Source organism: Echinococcus granulosus (genome assembly GCF_000524195.1).
Source record: "Echinococcus granulosus chromosome Unknown EG_S00031, whole genome shotgun sequence".
NCBI classification, from domain to species: Eukaryota; Metazoa; Platyhelminthes; class Cestoda; order Cyclophyllidea; family Taeniidae; genus Echinococcus; species Echinococcus granulosus.
Window position 1 is genome coordinate 456,848 of NW_020170411.1, and position 19,316 is coordinate 476,163.

The 19,316-nt window shown below is 41.9% G+C and overlaps 4 protein-coding genes across 4 annotated transcripts; 2 read left to right on the top strand and 2 right to left on the bottom strand. All coding sequences in view use genetic code 11, as the record gives it.

The window, feature by feature from the left end:
* Positions 1 to 355: 355 nt before the first annotated feature.
* Positions 356 to 6,016, top strand: EGR_04767 (Chromatin assembly factor 1 subunit B; the record flags this gene model as incomplete). The annotated part of the gene is made up of 7 exons (XM_024494016.1): positions 356 to 902; positions 2,367 to 2,520; positions 2,610 to 2,913; positions 3,210 to 3,417; positions 4,588 to 4,844; positions 5,062 to 5,270; positions 5,680 to 6,016. 7 exons carry the CDS (start codon positions 356 to 358, stop codon positions 6,014 to 6,016), a joined length of 2,016 nt encoding a protein of 671 aa, XP_024351581.1.
* Positions 6,017 to 6,250: 234 nt separating this feature from the next.
* Positions 6,251 to 11,190, bottom strand: EGR_04768 (Methyltransferase-like protein 9; the record flags this gene model as incomplete). Its single annotated transcript, XM_024494017.1, has 7 exons — positions 6,251 to 6,489; positions 6,879 to 7,084; positions 7,774 to 7,882; positions 10,486 to 10,586; positions 10,742 to 10,932; positions 10,963 to 11,067; positions 11,098 to 11,190. 7 exons carry the CDS (start codon positions 11,188 to 11,190, stop codon positions 6,251 to 6,253), a joined length of 1,044 nt encoding a protein of 347 aa, XP_024351582.1.
* Positions 11,191 to 13,091: 1,901 nt separating this feature from the next.
* On the top strand, positions 13,092 to 14,213 carry EGR_04769 (LisH domain-containing protein; the record flags this gene model as incomplete). Its single annotated transcript, XM_024494018.1, has 2 exons — positions 13,092 to 13,333; positions 13,979 to 14,213. The coding sequence occupies 2 exons, from the start codon at positions 13,092 to 13,094 to the stop codon at positions 14,211 to 14,213; spliced, it is 477 nt and encodes a 158-aa protein (XP_024351583.1).
* A 2,627-nt stretch (positions 14,214 to 16,840) lies between these two features.
* EGR_04770 (hypothetical protein) lies at positions 16,841 to 19,203 on the bottom strand (the record flags this gene model as incomplete). The annotated part of the gene is made up of 5 exons (XM_024494019.1): positions 16,841 to 16,982; positions 17,813 to 17,920; positions 17,953 to 18,035; positions 19,101 to 19,163; positions 19,195 to 19,203. The coding sequence occupies 5 exons, from the start codon at positions 19,201 to 19,203 to the stop codon at positions 16,841 to 16,843; spliced, it is 405 nt and encodes a 134-aa protein (XP_024351584.1).
* Positions 19,204 to 19,316: the final 113 nt, after the last annotated feature.

A 19,316-nucleotide genomic window follows, 5' to 3' on the forward strand; every position in this document is an offset into this window, starting at 1 on the left:
AAGTTATTTTTCGAAGCAGTCCACAAATTTTGCTCGAATGTTTGCTCTGCAATCGTTTCCCGCTTGCTATCTCAGTAGGTCATTTCATTTTGCATTCTGTTTTTCCTCGTGTACAGTGGGGGACAAAATTCAAGCTACCGTAAATTACAATATGCTGTAATTGTCGAAGTATCGAAGTTTTGGCCTAGCAGTCTCCATCGTCTACAAAGTCGATCGGGGTGGAATTCTGGTAGTATTTTACCCTCGAACACCTTTCTTGATCGCCACTAGTTTTCCCGGGTTGGCAATTCCCCGGATGGGCTTTCTGTAGTTATGCACGATTTTTGTGATGTTTATTCCATTTTTCAGCCCGACCATGAAAGTACTGACTCCCGAAATCGCTTGGCACGAGACGTTGCCAATTTACTCCTGTGATCTGCAACCGTTCACCCTGGTGTCCAAAATTAGGGATATGACGTTGCGTGAACCTTTGGCGGAGCTTCCCCTTAATGATGCAACATTAACTGATGCCGAGAAGTTGAAAGAAGAGACGGCGGCGACTAAAGAAGAGGGAGAAAAGAGGATTGGATCCATCTTTGGGGAGACGTGGACAAGATTGGCCACCGCGGGTGGAGATAGCATGGTCCGCCTGTGGCGGGTGAACCTCGAATGGAGACCACCGGGTTCTGTCACCGTCGCCACCTTCAAGAAGCCCCTGCCCAAGGGCATGCTAGAGAGTTCAAGCGGCAAAAAGACCGCTTCAAGCACTACTGCCGCCACCACTGCCACGGCCACCGCCGCTACTGGTGATGACGTGAGTGGAGGAGTTGAAGTGCCCGCACCCGTGTCCGAAGGATTAGTCTTCTTGGCCACTCTGAAACGACATGAGCGGTTGGTCAATGTTGTCCGCTGGTCTCCATCTGGTAATTAAGCTTTTTTGTGCATCAATTTACAATTTACATAGTTGATAACTTATCGTAGCTTTCATTGGTCGAGGCCATCACAAGCTCCTGGCCTATAACGCGCGCTCCAGTTTCGATGTATCGCGTGTTTGGGGACCATGAGGCTCTTTGCAGCTCATTCCTCTTTCATTTTGGTTTTTTTTTCACGTCGAACTTCAATCTACGCTACCGTATCATGGGCTCTTTCTAAATACGCTTATTTTGTGGAATAAAAATGTATGCAATATTGGAATATTTGTCAGGCGTTTTTTTGAAAATATTAATACTTAAGATAGTTGTGCTATAATTTTGCTGAGTTAATCTTCATTCTAATAATTGGTGTTCGGTCAGGTCTAACCCAATTATTTGTGTTGATTATCATCCAAGCATTTGCCACTAAATAACGAACAAGATTAATTTGGACACCTTGCCTAGTTTAGCTTTACTGCATGGTTTAATACGTGGTAATTCAATCTGATCTCCTTTTGGAGCACGTGTACATCCTGCTTCACTTGTACGCGCCAATGCTCTTCCTTGGCATGAATCACGCTATCTCTCTTCATACTTAATCTTACCTTACTTACTGGCCTCTAAGAAAGGGCGACTTATTGGTCGTTACAACACCGTTACTGGTGTCTGGTACTAATTTTGCAGCTCCTGTTTCTTTTTGCTCTTGTTCACCACAACTGTCTCACTTCGATTTTATTTTTTACATTTCATTCAATTTATTTCAGCGCCATTTCAGAATTTATTTTTTTTGAATAATTGTACCGCCAAAGTTGATAGGTTGTAATATTCTTTCCGTTTCCTTTTGCCTTACTACTAGGTTCTGACATTATACTAATACTGACGCCTTTCTGCACCAAATAACGACGACATAGGCTAGCCCCACACCCAGTATCATCGTCGGTAGTCACAAGGTCGGCGGTGTCGAAACGTGAGAAGGATTCACGCGAATCACGCTCGGTGCACTAGCTGAGAGCTGTCTTCCAGTTCACCGGGTTGGATCAATCGTAGGCTTTAACTCGCACGCGATCACACGTGCCCGGCGTTTTAAACCTACGAATTTTCACCATACTTGCTTCATTATGCAGAAAATAATGGCGTTTTGTTTGGTAAACCACAGATGAAGCGTCTACCCAACCTAGAATGCCGAATTTCATTTTGAATTACTCAATATAATAGAAGTGCGTCTTCTGCATCATAACCAAAAACTTGTAAAGGCAGTGAAATTATGGGAGTTTGTGTACCTGGTGTTGCCCCTGAGACTGTTCCAAACAGCCTAATATCTTAAGTCAGCATAATCGACTCTTGCTTCATGGTGCATGGTACGAAAGTAATTTGGGATCTAAAACCCAATTCTCAACCAAGTTTAAGCCATTAATTGGTGTCGGACGTACTACTTACACTAGGATGAGTACGATGTTTTGTCCGTCTTTGCTACAGGCGAATATCTGGCCTCAGGAGGCGATGACCAATTTATAATTATCTGGCACATGCAGCCCGAATCTGCGAGTGAATCGACTTCGCCATCATTGCCAGGGGATGATGGTGACGAACCCAAATCTCTGGAAACTTGGTCGCCTCTGCGCTCCTTACGGTGTGTCTGGGTGTGCTGAGCTAGCTTCTATGCTACCTCCCTCGTCGCTTCCACATCCTCGTGATACATTTGTACTGCCTCTGCATTAGGCGCCATCTGGAGGACGTCTATGATCTCTGTTGGTCGCCTGATGACACCGCCTTCATCTCGGGTTCGGTTGACCAGTCGGTCATTCTCTGGAACCTCGATCTTTCCGTCGAGGGCACCTCCAGTGGGACCTGCAAATCGGTGGTGCTTTGCGACCACAAGCACTACGTCCAGGGTGTTGCCTGGGACCCTTTGGGTGTCTACGTCGCCTCACTCTCCTCCGATCGATCTTGCCGTATTTACAAGGTGGCAACCAACCATTGTGTCATCACCTTATCTAAGGTCGATAAGTGCCACTTGTTCCAGGTAGGCATTGTGTCACGTGTTACTTAGCTAAATTGAAAACAACCCTACCTGTAGTAGAACATTCAGGCATACTAGTTTTTTTTCAAACAACAGCATACCACATATCGATGTACGGTTTGTTTAGATTAGGAGGAAGGGATTTTGAAACTACCTACCTTCAAGTGTTAGACGAGGATGCAGATACTAGTATGAACCTTTCAATAATTTATTGGAGCCAAGTGTTCATGCTCATCGCAATCTCGCCTTAACAACAACGTAAACATAACCAAAAGGATTGGCTTCTCTAATGATGACAGGATGATTCGTGGAAATCCTTCTTCCGCCGTCCGAGTTTTAGTCCAGACGGCCTGCTGCTTATCTGTCCAGCGGGCAATCTCGAGACAGCTCCATTTGCTGGCGATATGTCCTCTGCCGTTTCGTCGACCTCCAACAAAGGTGCCTCCATCGCCTCTAAAGTCGACGCTGCCGACTCCGATGTCACCCTTTCTTCAAGCAAGTTCACTAGTTTCTTAACCGCTCTTTTGAAAAGCTTGAATTGTTATTTGAGTTGCATATATCCGAACCCTACTAATTCCAACTGAGGTGATCTGCGAAAGCAAGCAATCCGATCTACGCATTTGGTGCTCGTGTCGAACACAGTTTTAGGGCATTTGAAAGTGAATAAGAGCCCTCACAGTGAGTCAAATCGGTGTCTTATGTCTTCATATTTTAACTGCACTTCTTCTGCGTACACGTGCGCGCTCGTCATGAATGGAATTTGTTTATTCCAAGCAGCGACTGCTTCGCCATCGCACTCCTGCAGTGGTGACCTTGCTATGATCGCTTACAGATGTAGTCATGCGGACAAGACCCATTTATTTATTCAATCTCTCGATTTTTTCAAAAAGAACATACTCATGTCCAGAGCATGAATCCTTTGTGTTTACGAAAATGAGTGCATTTGAATGGCACATTTAGGGCAACCATACACATCCAGACATTCAAGTAACTCGTACCTAGGGATAACCGAATCGCACATTCATCGATCAATGTTCCCACTGGTTTGCTAGTCCTGATGCCTTTTGCCACTGGTGTTTGCAATATTACCGGTGTTGTTTTAAATATTGTTACGAATAACTTAGATACACTGCGAAATTGTCATGAGTCAAAAGGTTTATGTTCTTTAAAGGCACGTGCATTGAGATACATTACTGCGTTATTGCAATGTGTGTACATAAAAAACGGAAGTACCAATGTGAGCTGCCTTATTTCATATATTTCTCTCCGAATACCCGTTTCTAATCTATTTCGATTGTCTTTATCCATGGAAACATCAGCTGAAGTAATAACACTCCAAAAACGCTTAGCGTTAATGAATGATGATAAATATGTAAACTCTTGAGGAATGATTCATATTATAGGTCATTGCCTCAAATTGGCTCGCAAGCCAATTTGAAATTCCGCCTTTTTTCAAGAATGCCAATAAAACACGAGGACGTTTACCTTCGAAAACGAGTCGTCACTTGACTTTATTGTGCGTGGAGGTTATAATTGGGGTAGTCAAATAAATTACAATGCTGATATTCGTGAGAACATGTTTGATAGCGTCCTGTCGGGATTCTAGGTCTCATTCATGGTTAAACAATGCAGTCTATGCAATAGGTATCGAGCTTTAGCTAAATGCATCGCTTCCAGCGACCGCTCCACAACACGCCGCACACATTTTCCTGCGAAATTGGACCAAGAGACCCTGCGTGAGTCTACCGACGGGTCCACGACCTGTGATCGCCGTGCGCTTCTGCCCGCAGCCCTTCCGGCTACGCATTACCAATCCCGACTCCGAAGTAGCTCTCTCTAGCCTCTTTGATTTGCCCTATCGGTGGATCTTCTGCCTCGTACTTGACGATGGGCTCCTCTTCTTTGACACCCAACAGGTCCAGCCCTTTGCTCAGGTAGGCTGTGGTTGTGCCGCTTGTCATATCTCCAGATCCCAGTGATACAACAACTGGTCCTGCTGTGTCAAGGTAATGCTGTATAAATTTATTGTGTAGCAAAAAATCTCCCAATTGAGTTAATTAGGCGTGCTGTAGGAGTTACCACGCCCACTGCAACGAAGTTATCTACTGCTGAACATCGTTTATCAAAGTCCTATTATTATTTTTTGGATAGGTTGGCCAGATCCACTATCAATCGCTGAACGATGCGGCATGGTCGAGTGACGGTCGCCTGGTGACCGTGACATCCACTGATGGGTACTGTTCCCTTATACACTTCTCCGTGGAGGAGCTGGGTGTCCCCTATCGGGGACCGCTTGGAGCAAGAACGGTCCCTCCAACGGCCAATTTTTCCGTCGAGGCAGGCTCGAATGATGAAAATGTGTAGGTGGAATGTTGTGGGTTCAAAAATTACAAGGTCAAACTACAGAGTTGTAGCATGTCTCCTCATGCTCTATGTGACCCGGATCCATCGAGCACTTGCATATCAGAGTTCTGCCTTCGACCTCCTCACATTTATTGGTATATACAACATTCATGCACCTGTGGTCAGTTTATAAAAGAGACACTAGGGTTTCCTATCCTTTTGTGCAAATTTACGATTCTATTGATGCGCATGCAAAGTGCAGAGATACCTACAGAGACTCATTATATGCTTTACTGATTCTTGTGTTCTGATTGATAGCACCGGAAGTAATCTTAACGCTATTATCCACATTACTTTCTACACGAGCCAGACCGGTGACTCACCCGGCTGAGACAAAAATTCTACTGAGTTTGATTTTTTTGGCAGAATCGAGCATACAGCAAAGACAACTCCGGAGAAGGATGAGAAGCCGCAGGTGAGGGCGATGGAGGCGCTGAAATCGGAGGGGCGCCGGCATATCTCTTTTGAGTCGGGTATTCACACACCAGAGCGGCCACACATTCCCCTTCCCGTCACTCCGAACACTGGTCGCTACCTCTCAGCACCCGTTCTAGCCTCGCCCACGGCCACAACGCCCACCATCATTAGATCGAAGCAGACGGGTGAAAAGCGCCGTATACCATTCATTACACTCTCCAAGGAAGTTGAATCGAACCCACCGACGGGGCCACACACAGAGGAGCAAGACCAGAATAAAAATTAATAGGCGCAAGAGAACTATGAGGGAAACAAGGTGAAAAGTGACCTTCCTATTATTCGCGTTTGAAAGTTCGATGTATTTTTTCCATGCTACGCATTTTGTAATTAAGAATTCTTTTTACCACCAGGTTCCTCTCCTCTTCGCACACCCATGTGGTGATATTTAGAAGCCATACATCGCAATGACAGTAAAATTTGCTATGATAAAATAGACGAAGCTAGTGAAAAATGGTGCGAGTTATGAGAGAATGTATGGTTGGGAAGGGTCGCCGGAGGGTTTGACAATCATGACAACATCGTTGAGGGAGTAAAAGGAGCGTGAAAAGTCGCCCTCACAGAGGTAGGGTACCCGCGTCCAGCGGATTAAATCAAAACCTGCCGGTTGGAGGACGTTGGTGAGGAAACTGTCAAATTGCACCTCCCAGGCACGGCTTTTCGAGACCTCCATCATCTCCAATGGCTCGTTCTTCGCCGTGGCTGAAGGGCAACGTAACAACCTCGACTTGAAGTGCTATGAGTGCCTGGGCAGTGTGAAAGTGACCTTAATGATCCTGGTCATTACGATTAGTTGGATGATCCGAAAATCACTTGTTTTTCAATAATAAGAACTTGGAAGCAGAAATCTCTCGCAACAAATGGCCATGAAGTGTTAATTGGGAAGTCTATTTTCGGAGGAGAAGAGCAGACATGCCGAAACTAATGAATGAAACGTAGAGCTTAAGTTAATAATGAGAGGTAAAGCGGAAGGCGATTTGTGATAACAAAAGCCTTAAGTATTGGCAACAAACGTGGGGAAAAGGCCTAATTTGAGGCTGAATAAAAATTCTTATGTAATGCTGGAGCAAATGATGGCGGGGGCGACTCACTTTCGACATATTGGGTGAGAGGGAAGACGAGGGCAAGGACGAGGCGCCCGGTGGTGGGGGTAAGAACGGCGCGCATCCGCCGGAGGAGGGTAAGGGGGGAGGCACAGCGGTCGAGGAGATTGAGGCACGCCACCACATCGTACTGCCGTGCCGTCGTTGCGCCCGCCTCCGCTGGGGCCTTATCCCACTCCTCTACTTCCAGCACTCTGCAACAGATGGATAGTCAGCCATTTTCATCATGCATAGAATTATTCATTTCAACTAAACCTCATCCCTTATTTTAGCACTTTTAACAATTTGAGCCAAAAGGCATTACAAAAATTTTAATTGGGGTGCGAGCACGTAAGATAGTGATATCGAAATGATTTCCGGCGTTCACGATTCATAAGAGGTGAAGAAACCAGGCTCCGTGCCGTCGCGTGTTTTTCTGGATTTCGTAATACCAAAGAAATTCAATCTGATAATTTAAGTTGTTAAAATGGCACAAATAACCCTAAATTATGCAGTAACCTGGGGATAATTCAGCAGCATTATTATGAAAGCACTGTTGTAAGTCATTACTGATGCTTTAAGCTGCGGTTGGATATTTATCCCACTACAAGCACATTTAATCAAAATGTAAACACTATTTTTTTCCATCCACTTAATTACGATCATCACTTTGCACTTGGATACGATTCATGATGAGTAATTTGGCACCAGGAATTTAAAGAGACCTAATGATTGGATTAAACAATGAAAGATCAAGTGACTCTGAATAATTTCTGACATTTTCATTTAAGAATGGTAACTAGTGCTTGTTCCACTTGTGTCTCTGCGATGTGGCACCCATGCCAGATTGCCATAGACAACAATAATAGTGACAGAAATTAGGGATAAAAAGAATATGGCTTACGTGAAATTCGCCTGCCGCAATCGCCACCGCATGACGGGAGAGATTTCCGTCACGTAGACCTCATCGAACATTGGGGCCATGCGCATTGTCACACGCCCATCACCGGCGCCTGAGAAGAGGAAAGGTGAAATAGCTAGGCTACACATCCACGAAATACGCTACGCGAAAAAAAGAATTGAATGGGCACAGGGGCCTTTATGTAAATGTGATATATTTTCGGGCTAAACATCATGAGGTTTCAGAAAATCCCGACATCTCTTTTGACCGAGTTTAGGAGGGTTGTGGGGAGCCTTCAAATGGACCACTCGACAGCACGATATGTTTGACGGTTTAGCAATGCCAGACGATCCCCAGTAGCAAAGCATGCAACCACACATTATGCCATGCTTGAGAATGGTCAAAAAATTAGGACATCGTGTATATGATTATGAAATATGCTAAATGTGCTAGACCGTTACCTAAGGTTTTCCCAAATACAAATATAGAAGGTAAAACATGAAAAAGGCTAGTGAAAACCGAGATTTCGCAGCGTACTAGGCACATTAATTCCAAAACACAGGGAAGAATTGCAAAGACTATCTGGGAATTTTACTTGATAAACGTTTACAACGGAAGAATACCTATGCTGGTGTCATTTTGACGCTTCACATGACCCCATGTGCGAGTGACGTGCTTTAACATGAAATTCTGGAACAAAAATGTGCGTTCCATGAGTTTTATCGCCATAACAATAATTGGCGCCTGGTTACCTTCATTTTTATTTGGATAACTGCGCGGAATTCGTATAAGTGAGTTAATTGAAGCACTTTGTCATGCCAATTACAACTCCTTCTAAAGGGTTAACAGTGACAGTTAGTCTCCTCAAAATACAAAAACACAAACAGTAAGCAATAATTCAGGTGTTCTCCACGCCTAAGCGAAGTGAGTTCATGCGTCGAAGCCAACACCGTATAGTGATCTGCACGAGTATAAATTATAAGGTAACTTCTAGAAGTCAAATCAAAATCTATGCATACTACTTCCTTCACTAATTGACTAAGATGAAGTAGTCTGTTAGACGCTACTCACACGGCAGTAGCCAGTCATTTCGCCGCACACCCCATCCTGCCGTGCTCATATCTAAGGTGACTGTGTTCGTCGAAGTAGAAGCTCATAACACCATCACTGCCAGTAAAAGGTACCAGCGCTCCTCTTCCCACCACCACCTATGTCAAGGGAACCGTTGGGACCGCTAGTAGGTTGGTGAACGTCAAGGAAAATAAGTGCTATAACTTGACATGCCTGCAACAGCTTCACTGTTGTCGTCAATTCCGTTATCGGTGAGTACATCTGGGATTGAATCAACAGCCGGCCAAAATACCACCTTCAAATCTTTGACATGATAATGTGGAGATTAGAGACCTTTCGTGGGAGAATTTAGACTCAGTCCTAATTCGATCAAGGAATTGTAGATTGGCCTCAAAATCCGTTATCTTTGAGTCCTACATGCAAGGTAACTACTACTTAAGTGTGCATAGATGCCTACAGATTGGCATTGTCATTCTTAGATGTAAGTTTTGCTTGAAATAACTTCAAAATTCGTGTTACAAAGTATGAGCTACCGCTTTCTTCTCATTGTAACGAAAACGACTATCTGGCTTACTTTATGGCTGCCAGAAGGAAACATTTGCAAGTGTTGGGTTTGAACAATAGAATAATCTTACTAAAAAAACCTCGCACTGAAATATAAGCATAATTCAAGCTCAAATGACTTATTTTTTGCAGTTTCGAGGAATAAATTAATGATCCTTTGCATGGAAAGCCATTCTAACAGAAATGGGGTGGTACTATAAATTAGCTGCGGTCAGTATCCACTTCGCGTATAACACCCCAACAGGCTTTGAATGTAATCGTGACGATGCCACCATGTATTGCAGATGCCCTAATGAAATGTAATTTAGTTTAATTTTAGGTAATGAATTCAGGCATTATGGGACAGATCTGGAGACAAAACTATCCGGCCTATTTAGATTATAAACTACTGATTGAAAGGATGCATGGCATCAGCCAAATACGAAAGGATTTTCGACACAATTACGACACAGCGATATTTAAAATTGAAAGTCAATAGGCTACCAAAAAAGATACAGAAGAATTTAAAAAGGGTATTTCGCTCATCTGACGCAAGATGTTAAAAATGTTCACAAACTGTTTCAGTAGTAGCATTCAAAATCACCTTATAATTGTTACCCAAGTATCAAGAAGCGCAGTTTTAGAAGAAATACCATATTGAAGCTAGATTAGGACCAACTCCAATTCAGATGTTAATGTTTGTAACTTTACTTCACAATGTAACCGAAGCAGGATTTTTGGGCTACGGTCCGTGAAAATTTTGCATATTTGAAATTTGAAGGAATTCGGAGTGGCACCATTGAGAGGTGACAGTTAGTTGGACCATATATTTAGTTTCCGAACGACCAGATCACATTACCTTTGCAAATTATAAAATGAAAGTGCAGAAAATTCAGAACTGGAGCTTTATAAGCAAACAGCAAGTCATGGACACACTCATTCAAATTTTCCGTAAAAGAGGCAACGCAAGAATGAATGAGAAAGTGAAGATCAAATTTTTTTTTCCAATTTACGCATATGATCACGAGCTAAATTGAAGACCTCAATCTTACATCAAAGTTGCGGTTTAAGCTAAAAAATATAATAAGTACAAAAGCGCACCTAGATCCAGTAGCTTTGGAGCTTTCCAATTCTCATCAGCATCGAGCAGGTATCGGAAAAGCGTGCTGGAGAAGACAAACATTGACCCTCGATTGAGAAGACTGTAAAACAGAAAAAATAGTGTTTTTAATGTGGATTTGCGAATTCGTTTTTCTTGGGAGAAACCAGTCAGAATATTATTAATCTGTTCAAAATAACAGAAACCAATCACAGACGAAGAAACAAAAAAAAACCAAAGTGAGCTAAGAGCTCTTACCCATTGCACGAGGTAAGCGTCATGAAACAAGTCAGGATTGATCTTGATATCGTATGATACAGTTGTGTAAAAAACCAGTCAGACCTATCAAAGCATGACTTGAGGAATTGGGTTGTTTCCTCATCTTGATGAGCCCGAACGAAACGATCCATTGCATATTTCGAAAGAAGATTGGATCGAACGGTATACCACTAAGGAAGTAACTATGAAGAAGACACTACATATTCATGCGTCGATTCTAGATGTTCTTGAGTATGCTCAAACTTTTCATAGAGCAGTCGTGCAATAGGACTATGTAATTTGATTGCCATACCACTGATTACCGCCTAGAGTGCGTAAAAATACGAGGGCCTTACAACGAATATTGGAAGTGCAAAGAACCTGCGATCAGCTGCCCTAGGACTAGTTATAGTGGACATATGGGTCAAAATGTATCTTTCACCAAACATCTAAGGTCGTTAAAGATCGAATTTACTCTGCAGCTGATCATGGCAATCAATGTTGAAAATCAAATTCATCAGAGCAACTCGTACAGAGTGTAATGCGAATTTTTTATTAAAAGCAAGAAACAATTTGTGCTATGGGCAGAAAACTGGGCCGCTTGGTTAAATATGCACACCCTTCAGTCTCCACAGTTTGCATTTCCCTTGAAAGGCATAATAATAGCCTTTCAACCCTTCTGTGCGTTAGCAAAGGTCCATATCTACACAGACATGACTTAATGCGGCTTAGGATGGAGTAAGTACGCTAAAATATAACCACACAATATCGTCCAAAATACATGATTGTTAACAGATAACTTGATTACTGTAATGCATTGGTTGTTTAGCTCTCAATCTTAACCATTTGTGTTTTTATTCGGTAAACTGTTCTCTTAAGCCATATCGGTATCCTTGACTCTATTGTATGTTGAATTTATGTATTCTGCTCCAGGCTATGAACCTTAGAGGAGTGGAGGAATTGCATGTGCCACGGGTGGGAGAATCAGCGATGACCTCAAAATGAGGGGCAAAATTGGTGTTAACCTTCGGCAATTACCCCAGCACAGTGTTCTATTGGAATGCTATTACCAACCAAAGCGTCACTAGCCGTAAACTATCCAAATAATTTCATGACGTAGCTGCCTACCATTCCTGCATGGAGATAACAAATGTGTGAAATTGCATTACCTCTTTCCCCTCCCACCTCTCTACTAGCTAAATGGAGCCCAGACAAATGTGACTGGGCAGTTTTGAAGTGAAAACAAGGTAGCAAGGAGGGTTTGACGCGCAACCCTACCCCCATAGAACTATGTTAAATTCCGTCCTTCCTTACACAGACCCGCTTTTAGGCCAGTGTTCTTATGTGGCCTCCTTAGCCTTCCCTGAAGACGAAAGAAGATATAATACTCGGGCAGAATATGTATGTATTCGACATGGAGAAGGTATTTGTCTACTGGCATGATCCAAAGGCCAGCCTATCCCGTGTGGTACAGTAGCCATCTCAAAAGTGGTTCTTCACCAAAACCGAGAGCTAAATAACCATCCTATTGCACCTATGTCTACTGATGGACAAGCGTGACGGTCAGCGCGATTCCCCGTCCGCGAATCCAGTGGTCATACAGGACGAAACTGCAGATCCAGCTAAATAGCCAAGAGGGATCAGTGACATTGTAGTCAAGTATTTCCTAAGTTGTATAGAAATGTGATTACTGGTGCGAGTGATTAGTGGGTGTTTTCTCACAGCACCGGTTACGTTGTAATGGCTGATGCGGGAGGCTGACCAAGGGGGTAAGCCGGGGACAACGCTTAAAAGGGAGGGGCACAATGCAATATGGTGGCTATTTAACCCTCGGTTTCCGGCAAAGGACCGCTTTGTGCCATGGTCATTTGTGCCTTTACAGGGAGGGCTAGCCTCTAACTACGCCAGTAGCCCCAACCTCTTCTCTGTGTTAAATATGTATATTCTACCGAAGCGCTGAACCACTGAGCTGCTTTGACGCGCAATAGTAATTTTAGCTGACGACCACTTTTAATGGCAAATCTTCCTACTCACACTAATGTAACATTAAACGACCAATCTAGACACATGTGAAAGTTTTGCGTTACATTGATACCATATTATCAGTTTTGGATTTTGATAATATTTCCATTACAATTTAATCAACCTCTATTGCAGAGATTAAAGCCAAAATAATGGCCCAAATAACTTCCCATTGCCAGAGAGTTTTATTTACTTTTTTAAAAAGGATGCTGTAAAAAGCACTTAAAAGTGAAGTATTGAGGAGTTATTCTTCAAAACAAAAGTTGGCCACTATGTTTAAAATGCTATATAAAGTATTGGGATACATGATTTGCTGCAAATTACAAGGATGACGACCAGTATGTTTATTCAATCGATTGTCATGGCAACTGTTAGCGACCTTAAGAATGCACTGAAAAGTCTTTTAGCACGGAACGGGGCACTCAATCGAATTGAAGCACAAGCAAAATTTGAAGTCTTCGCTGCCTTAGATAAGACGACACCTTCACAAAACTTGCCTTCTCATGTGCAAATCGATGAAGCCGCCTTTATTATCAATGAACTGATTTTGGAGTACATGAAATTCAACGAGTAAGCTTCGCAAATATTGCATTTAAATTTTACCCACCTACACAGATTATATTTTTATTCAATGAAGTGCCTAAGTGTATTGGGGGTCTCAATTTTATCCTACCGGCCTGTTGCAGGTGAAATTATGATTGTCTCAATTCGATGAAAGATGTACCCAGTTATAGTATTCCTTGATTGACATGTCTTCCTCTAAATCTTCGGATTCTTCGTGATAAAAAATCGTCGCTTTCGTTGTTTTAGATGGGTGTGCGCGGCTCAATCAATCTGTTTATTGAAAATGATTGGAATAGGTAGCAATGGTTACAAGTAGGATAGTACATCGACCCATCTACACTTCCTAGACATATTTGAGCTCACCAATAGGATTTTTTGTGGACGTAAACTAACTCCTAAAGTATAATTGCTTTTATACCTTTTTTATTGCTACACTTTCACTTCAATGTCCAATCAGTTTGATTATCATGTACTCACAACACCAGAGAGAGTTTAGAAATTTATTACTGCACATTCTTAGTGATTCAACGAACTCAACGTGTACGAATTCTAAAATAAATAATGTCTTACTGCTGAAAGATTCAAGTCGTTGCTCGTAATGCCGACGGAACCTGTGTAAACATACCAACATACCGAATATCCAAATTTCAGCCTCCGGTTTAGTGAGTCGGTGTTCCGAAGTGAGATGAAGCACAAGCATGAACCAATGTCTCGGCGTTTGCTCTGCCAATCTCTTAACGTCAAACCGACGGTCTCTGCGAAGGTGTCGGCGGATGACGCGGCGGCTGGTTCCGGGATTAGAGCTGCATCATTTGCTGAGAAACCGGTCCCTCTTTTGTATTATTTTGTTGAGCATTTCAAATCCACCAAATTCGGAAGGAATTGACTAAATTACGTGTCAATTTATACTGACTACAATTTTATTAAAACTTAATGGTATGTATTTGTAGTGAAACACATTTGACAAATGAATGCGGTATCTACCTACCGAATTCTCTTATTACTTAATAAGAGAGTAATTTAAAGTGAGCAATTTCTTTTCTAGTAGCACCGTTAATTAGAACTTTTATAACCTCACCGGGTTTAAGAGTTAGCAGAGTTGGTTGACAAGTTCCTATCCGCCTAGGCGTTCCTAGCTTCTTATTCGTAATTAAGCCTGCATTTGTATCGGAAATCAGCCGCTTTCGAAAGTCGTTGTCCCCTAAAAATACTTGAAAATACTAGTTCGTAATTCATAATATTTTCGAGGGAACTTTTAAATAAAATTAAAACCTCAAGGAGATGCGAAACGAGTTAAGGAGGTCTGACCGATGTAAGGGTGAGTGCTGGGTCACAGTTCATATCGTTTGGGGACTCGATTTAAGAAAGCTCTTTCAGATTATAATTGTCAGAAAGATCCGATTTTTGAAGCACAATTTTTTTTAATTTACGAGAGTAATCCTGGTTCATACCTAATTTGACATTGGCTTTAAAGGTTGAATTCGTTAAAATATTTCGAAGAATGTTTGTAGTTTATCAGAACGCATGTATTTTACCAATACAGTCGAGGTATCAGATAGTAAAATGTAGTAAAAAAATAACTAACCGAAGCCTGTATCATGTAAGCACAAATGATATTAGGCAAGACTATAACAAAATTGAATTTTGTCATTAAAGTATTTCCCTTACTTTTGGTTTTGTTTTGTTTTTTTTTCTAAAAATACAGGCAAACATCTAAACAGCTAGAGTGGTTCCGTATTTCCAGTAGGTGGTATGTCTTGCATGCACTAAGAACGATATTGCACCAAATTACGGATAGCTTCACCTCCAGTTCTTGCACTACTGACATCTGAGCATCCATTGTTCCATGTCCCTCGATTTTGGAGCATGGTCAAGGGTGTCCGGTCAGCCCCAAGGGTGTCGATGCCGTTCCAGATTTCTTGAGGGTGAGGCCGTGTAACAGCATTGAAACAACACCTCTGCGGCCTCAACCAGCTCTGAGTTGGAGCTAGTGGCATGGTTCAAAGGCCAGCCCACCCAGTGAAGGTATGTTTTGCCAAAACGCAGAGCAGTCCTGTACCAAAACCGAGTTAACCGAAGAAAGTGCTACATCATTACTAGCATATTCGATGCAACGCTTTAAGAAGAAAATTAATCTTCGAATCTTGTGCAGTTAAATGCCGTCTGCTTTAAAATTAACTATGACCAAGGAGATTAATTTTAGATGATAATTAAAGCAGTATTTTGCTTGAAAAACTTTCTGGTGAACAGGTTTGGTTCTTATCCCTTTGCGTGCAAACAATGGAACCTATTAATCATAAGAAGTTGACAGTTTGATTTTGCCGCAGATGATATGGCATAATTCATTTGCTTTGGTTGAGGTATTTAAACGAATAAGTCCAAGGTTGTTACTAATGTGCATTGACGCCCTGCTCACAACTAGTTGAGATCAATATGTCTATGGGTGGGGTTCCACTGAAGTTAGGCAGTTGGTAAGTTTCCTGATATATTTTCTTCTAAAATGGTTTATCCTTTTAATTCTAGTTGCTTTTGATAGAAAAATCGTGACAATCTGTGTACCCAATGGGAATTGTATACTTAAACTTGAGTTCCAATACTTATTTGTAAACTCCTCTACTATTGTCTGACAAATGACTCACGTCTATTTGTAAAAGCATCCTGCATTTTCCTGACAGCCATTTCTTTGCCTGGCTTTTTTCTGCTCGATTTTTAAGGCACAAATGTGACATACGTAATGTTGGTAAAGACATAACTCTAGCGAGAGTTGGTCACACCGCCCACCACCTTCACACCGACGACAACTCGGACTGGTTGTTGCTTATAGGCGGTGCAAGCTTTTCTTCCTGTTGCAAGGATTGCCTCCTTTACAGTGTCAGAAATGGCCAGGTCTGTCCTATCGAGAGTGCAGACTCATTATCGGAGTCTGGCTTTGAGCGTTATGAGCACGCTAGTGTCTTACTTGATAACGAGGTTAGTAGCTGATGAGCCTGTCAATTTATGCAACTTTTATGTTTTTACGGTAGTATGGATTGCAAATGTTCATAACCTGTGCGTGAATTCTTGAGTATCCTCACATTTAATCATAAGATTTAGTCTTTTTCAAAGAGATTTGCTTGCAAAAATCGTGTCAAAAACCTTCTGATGTTAACAAATGTCTTATTTTTGCTTGGATCACAGTTTCTCTAAATTGTGCTGCTTCTACACTGTGTAAATTTTCGTTCGCTATCGTATTTTAGTAAGTGGACTGAAGTTTTGGATTCTGTTTAAAAATGCAATGGACTTAAAACTAGTTATTCTTAAATATCCTTGTTTTATGCAAAAATCCTTTTCTACTTTGAAAAACTGCGTGAAAGTACACTTTATTGACGAAAATAAATCCGATTAACACTGGCTTTATTAGAACTGAAAGGGTATGTAATTCCCTCGTGTAACTTTTTTGGTTCTTCTCTTCGGTTAATAGGTGGATGAATCACCCTTATGTTCGTCCATATAAACAATTGGTTCTTTAATTTCTTATGAATGCATAAATACCCATTTGTTTTGGTATTCTCTTAAAAATACAGCTATTAATGCAGTTAATCTTTTCTCCATTAGCCATGGAATTGGGTTGTTTTCTGCCTCCAACCAAACTTCTCGTAGCCTCTCAAATAATTCGCTAAAAATAGCACTCAGTTTTTCAATCTGGTAAATCTTCAGCCGGTATCCTTAAACACTTAAAGGGATATAACGTTTACAGAGTGACACCAGATGAATATGTGTTCAGTCAGCTTACCAATATGCCTTTCAAAATTCTGTTTAAAGAGGGCATGATCATCACCTTACTAGTGTTTCGCACTTTCTCTTACCTGTTTAATTATAACATCTCGAAATGGCACATCTCTGATTGTAATTTACAGACACATAATAGAATACCCTACCACATCAGATTCTTTTATTCAATAAGCTGGAGTCTACGATTTACTCAGCGTTCTCCATTTCATCTTTCATCGTTTGGAATTCATAAAGTGCGCGTCTTTTTCTTTGGGATACATGGATCCCTTTGTTTATACTGTGCGTAAAAGAGAGTAGTGTTTTCGGCTTTCAAGAAGCACCATGGTAGTTCGTATGAACAGATCAATTCCTTTGCTTGTACATATACTCTACTAACATGTCTGTTCGAAAAGATCAGTACTGTCAAATAACCGATGTGACTAGGAAAACCTACTGGAAATGAATGAGTTGGACAAAAAATCTTTCATGATTATTCTTCGTCTTCGTAATAGTTGGTGATATTCGGTGGAGCCACGGCGGAGGGGCCGCTCAACGACGTGATCCATGCGAAGCTGGAGGTAGAAACGTCGGCGTCATTGCCAGGGCGCCTCTTCGCTTCCTCCGTCCCTACTGCTGCCGCCATCAATGTGGCACCACGCACCCAACACACCGCTGCTTGCCTCACCTCCACAGGGGAACTCGTCGTCTTTGCTGGTGGTGACAGGGGCAGTGTACCTGTTGACGATCAAAAGGTGGAAAGGAAGAGTTGGTTTGGCTTTATTTTTTTCCTTGATGAGTATGTGGCCCAAACTACGGATACATGAGCTCAAAACAAAAGCATATCTTATTATGTTTACTTATAAATAGAAGTTAACATTGTCAATTTGACGATTTCTAACTTTTGACTCCTATAAAGTAGTTTCCCATGTAGCTCAGAACTTTCTCCGCCGGCAAAGAACTAATAAAACATTTATTGTGATCAATGACGCATAGGTGCACCTCTATGAGGTGAAGACAAGCCGATGGCGAGTGGTTGAGGTGCAGGATGAAGGCAGGGCGCCATGCCGCCGCATGGGACATTTGATGCTGCCGCTTCCGTCTCCACCATCACCACAGGATCTCCACGAGCTCACCACTACCACCCTCTATGTGCACGGTGGCATGGCCGGAAACGATTTCTTTGACGACCTGTTCTACCTTTCCATTGAAAGGGTGAGTAGTCGTTCACTCATTTAGGCTTTAAATAATGCTCTGGGGCTACCTTTCTCATTTCCGATTGTCCGTTTCCAACTGTCGAACGTGGGGATGTATTTGCTACTACTCTTTTGGTTAGGAACTTGCTTAATTTTGGAAGAAATGGTGTCTTTTTTACCTGGACGGTGTTAACTTCTTATTTTTTAGGTTCTCAAGAAGCTACAATTAATGGTACTTCCAAATAGAAATCAACAACAGCTCTAATAAACGTCAAGCTATTCCTTCTTTTTCATACATCATACCGAGTGTTTGCGATCTTTTTAACTGCTTTTTACTTCTACGTAACAGTGCAAAGTATCATAGGAACGGCTCGTCTTCACGTTTTCATAACCAAACAGGAAGGTAAATTTTGAGACCACTTTTCTGCTAGAGCTGAATTGCTATTATACTTCCTTACTGTATGTCTGTGTCCTATCCTTGGTGAAAATTCAATGGTAACCTTGTTACCTTCCTTCCATACTTTGATCTCCTGAAGCTTTAATAGGTACTGCCAACGTGATGTTGGAGCATCAGGCAAAAAGAATTAGCACCTCTGGTCAGCCACCGATGCCTAATCAAACTCTTATAGTCTTTATCTTGCAATGACCGAAGGCATTAGCATGCCCTGTGGCAACTAGGTGTACCTAATGATTTTTAAGGCCATGCAGTGGAACTACAGCTTTTCATCGCAATATTGCCAGGCCGTTAAAAATAGAGGAGGACAACGTGCATTTGTTAGCCATATTTTTGCCTGTCAGGCATTCCCTAGAAGTACTAAGCCCACCTTTACCGTTATTTCCGTTATTTCAATTTTTTGAAGTGGTGGTGGAACATCAATTGTTGAGAGAATTGCCTATTTAGCGTTGTCAAATAAGCACCCACACTTTTGACATTTCTCTAGGCCTCAGGGACGCTCCAAAGACCTGCATGGTCACAACGAAGTATTCGACTCGAATTAGTGTAACAGAGATTCATTGCTTTTAACAAGTTGTTCTGTTTCAACTCC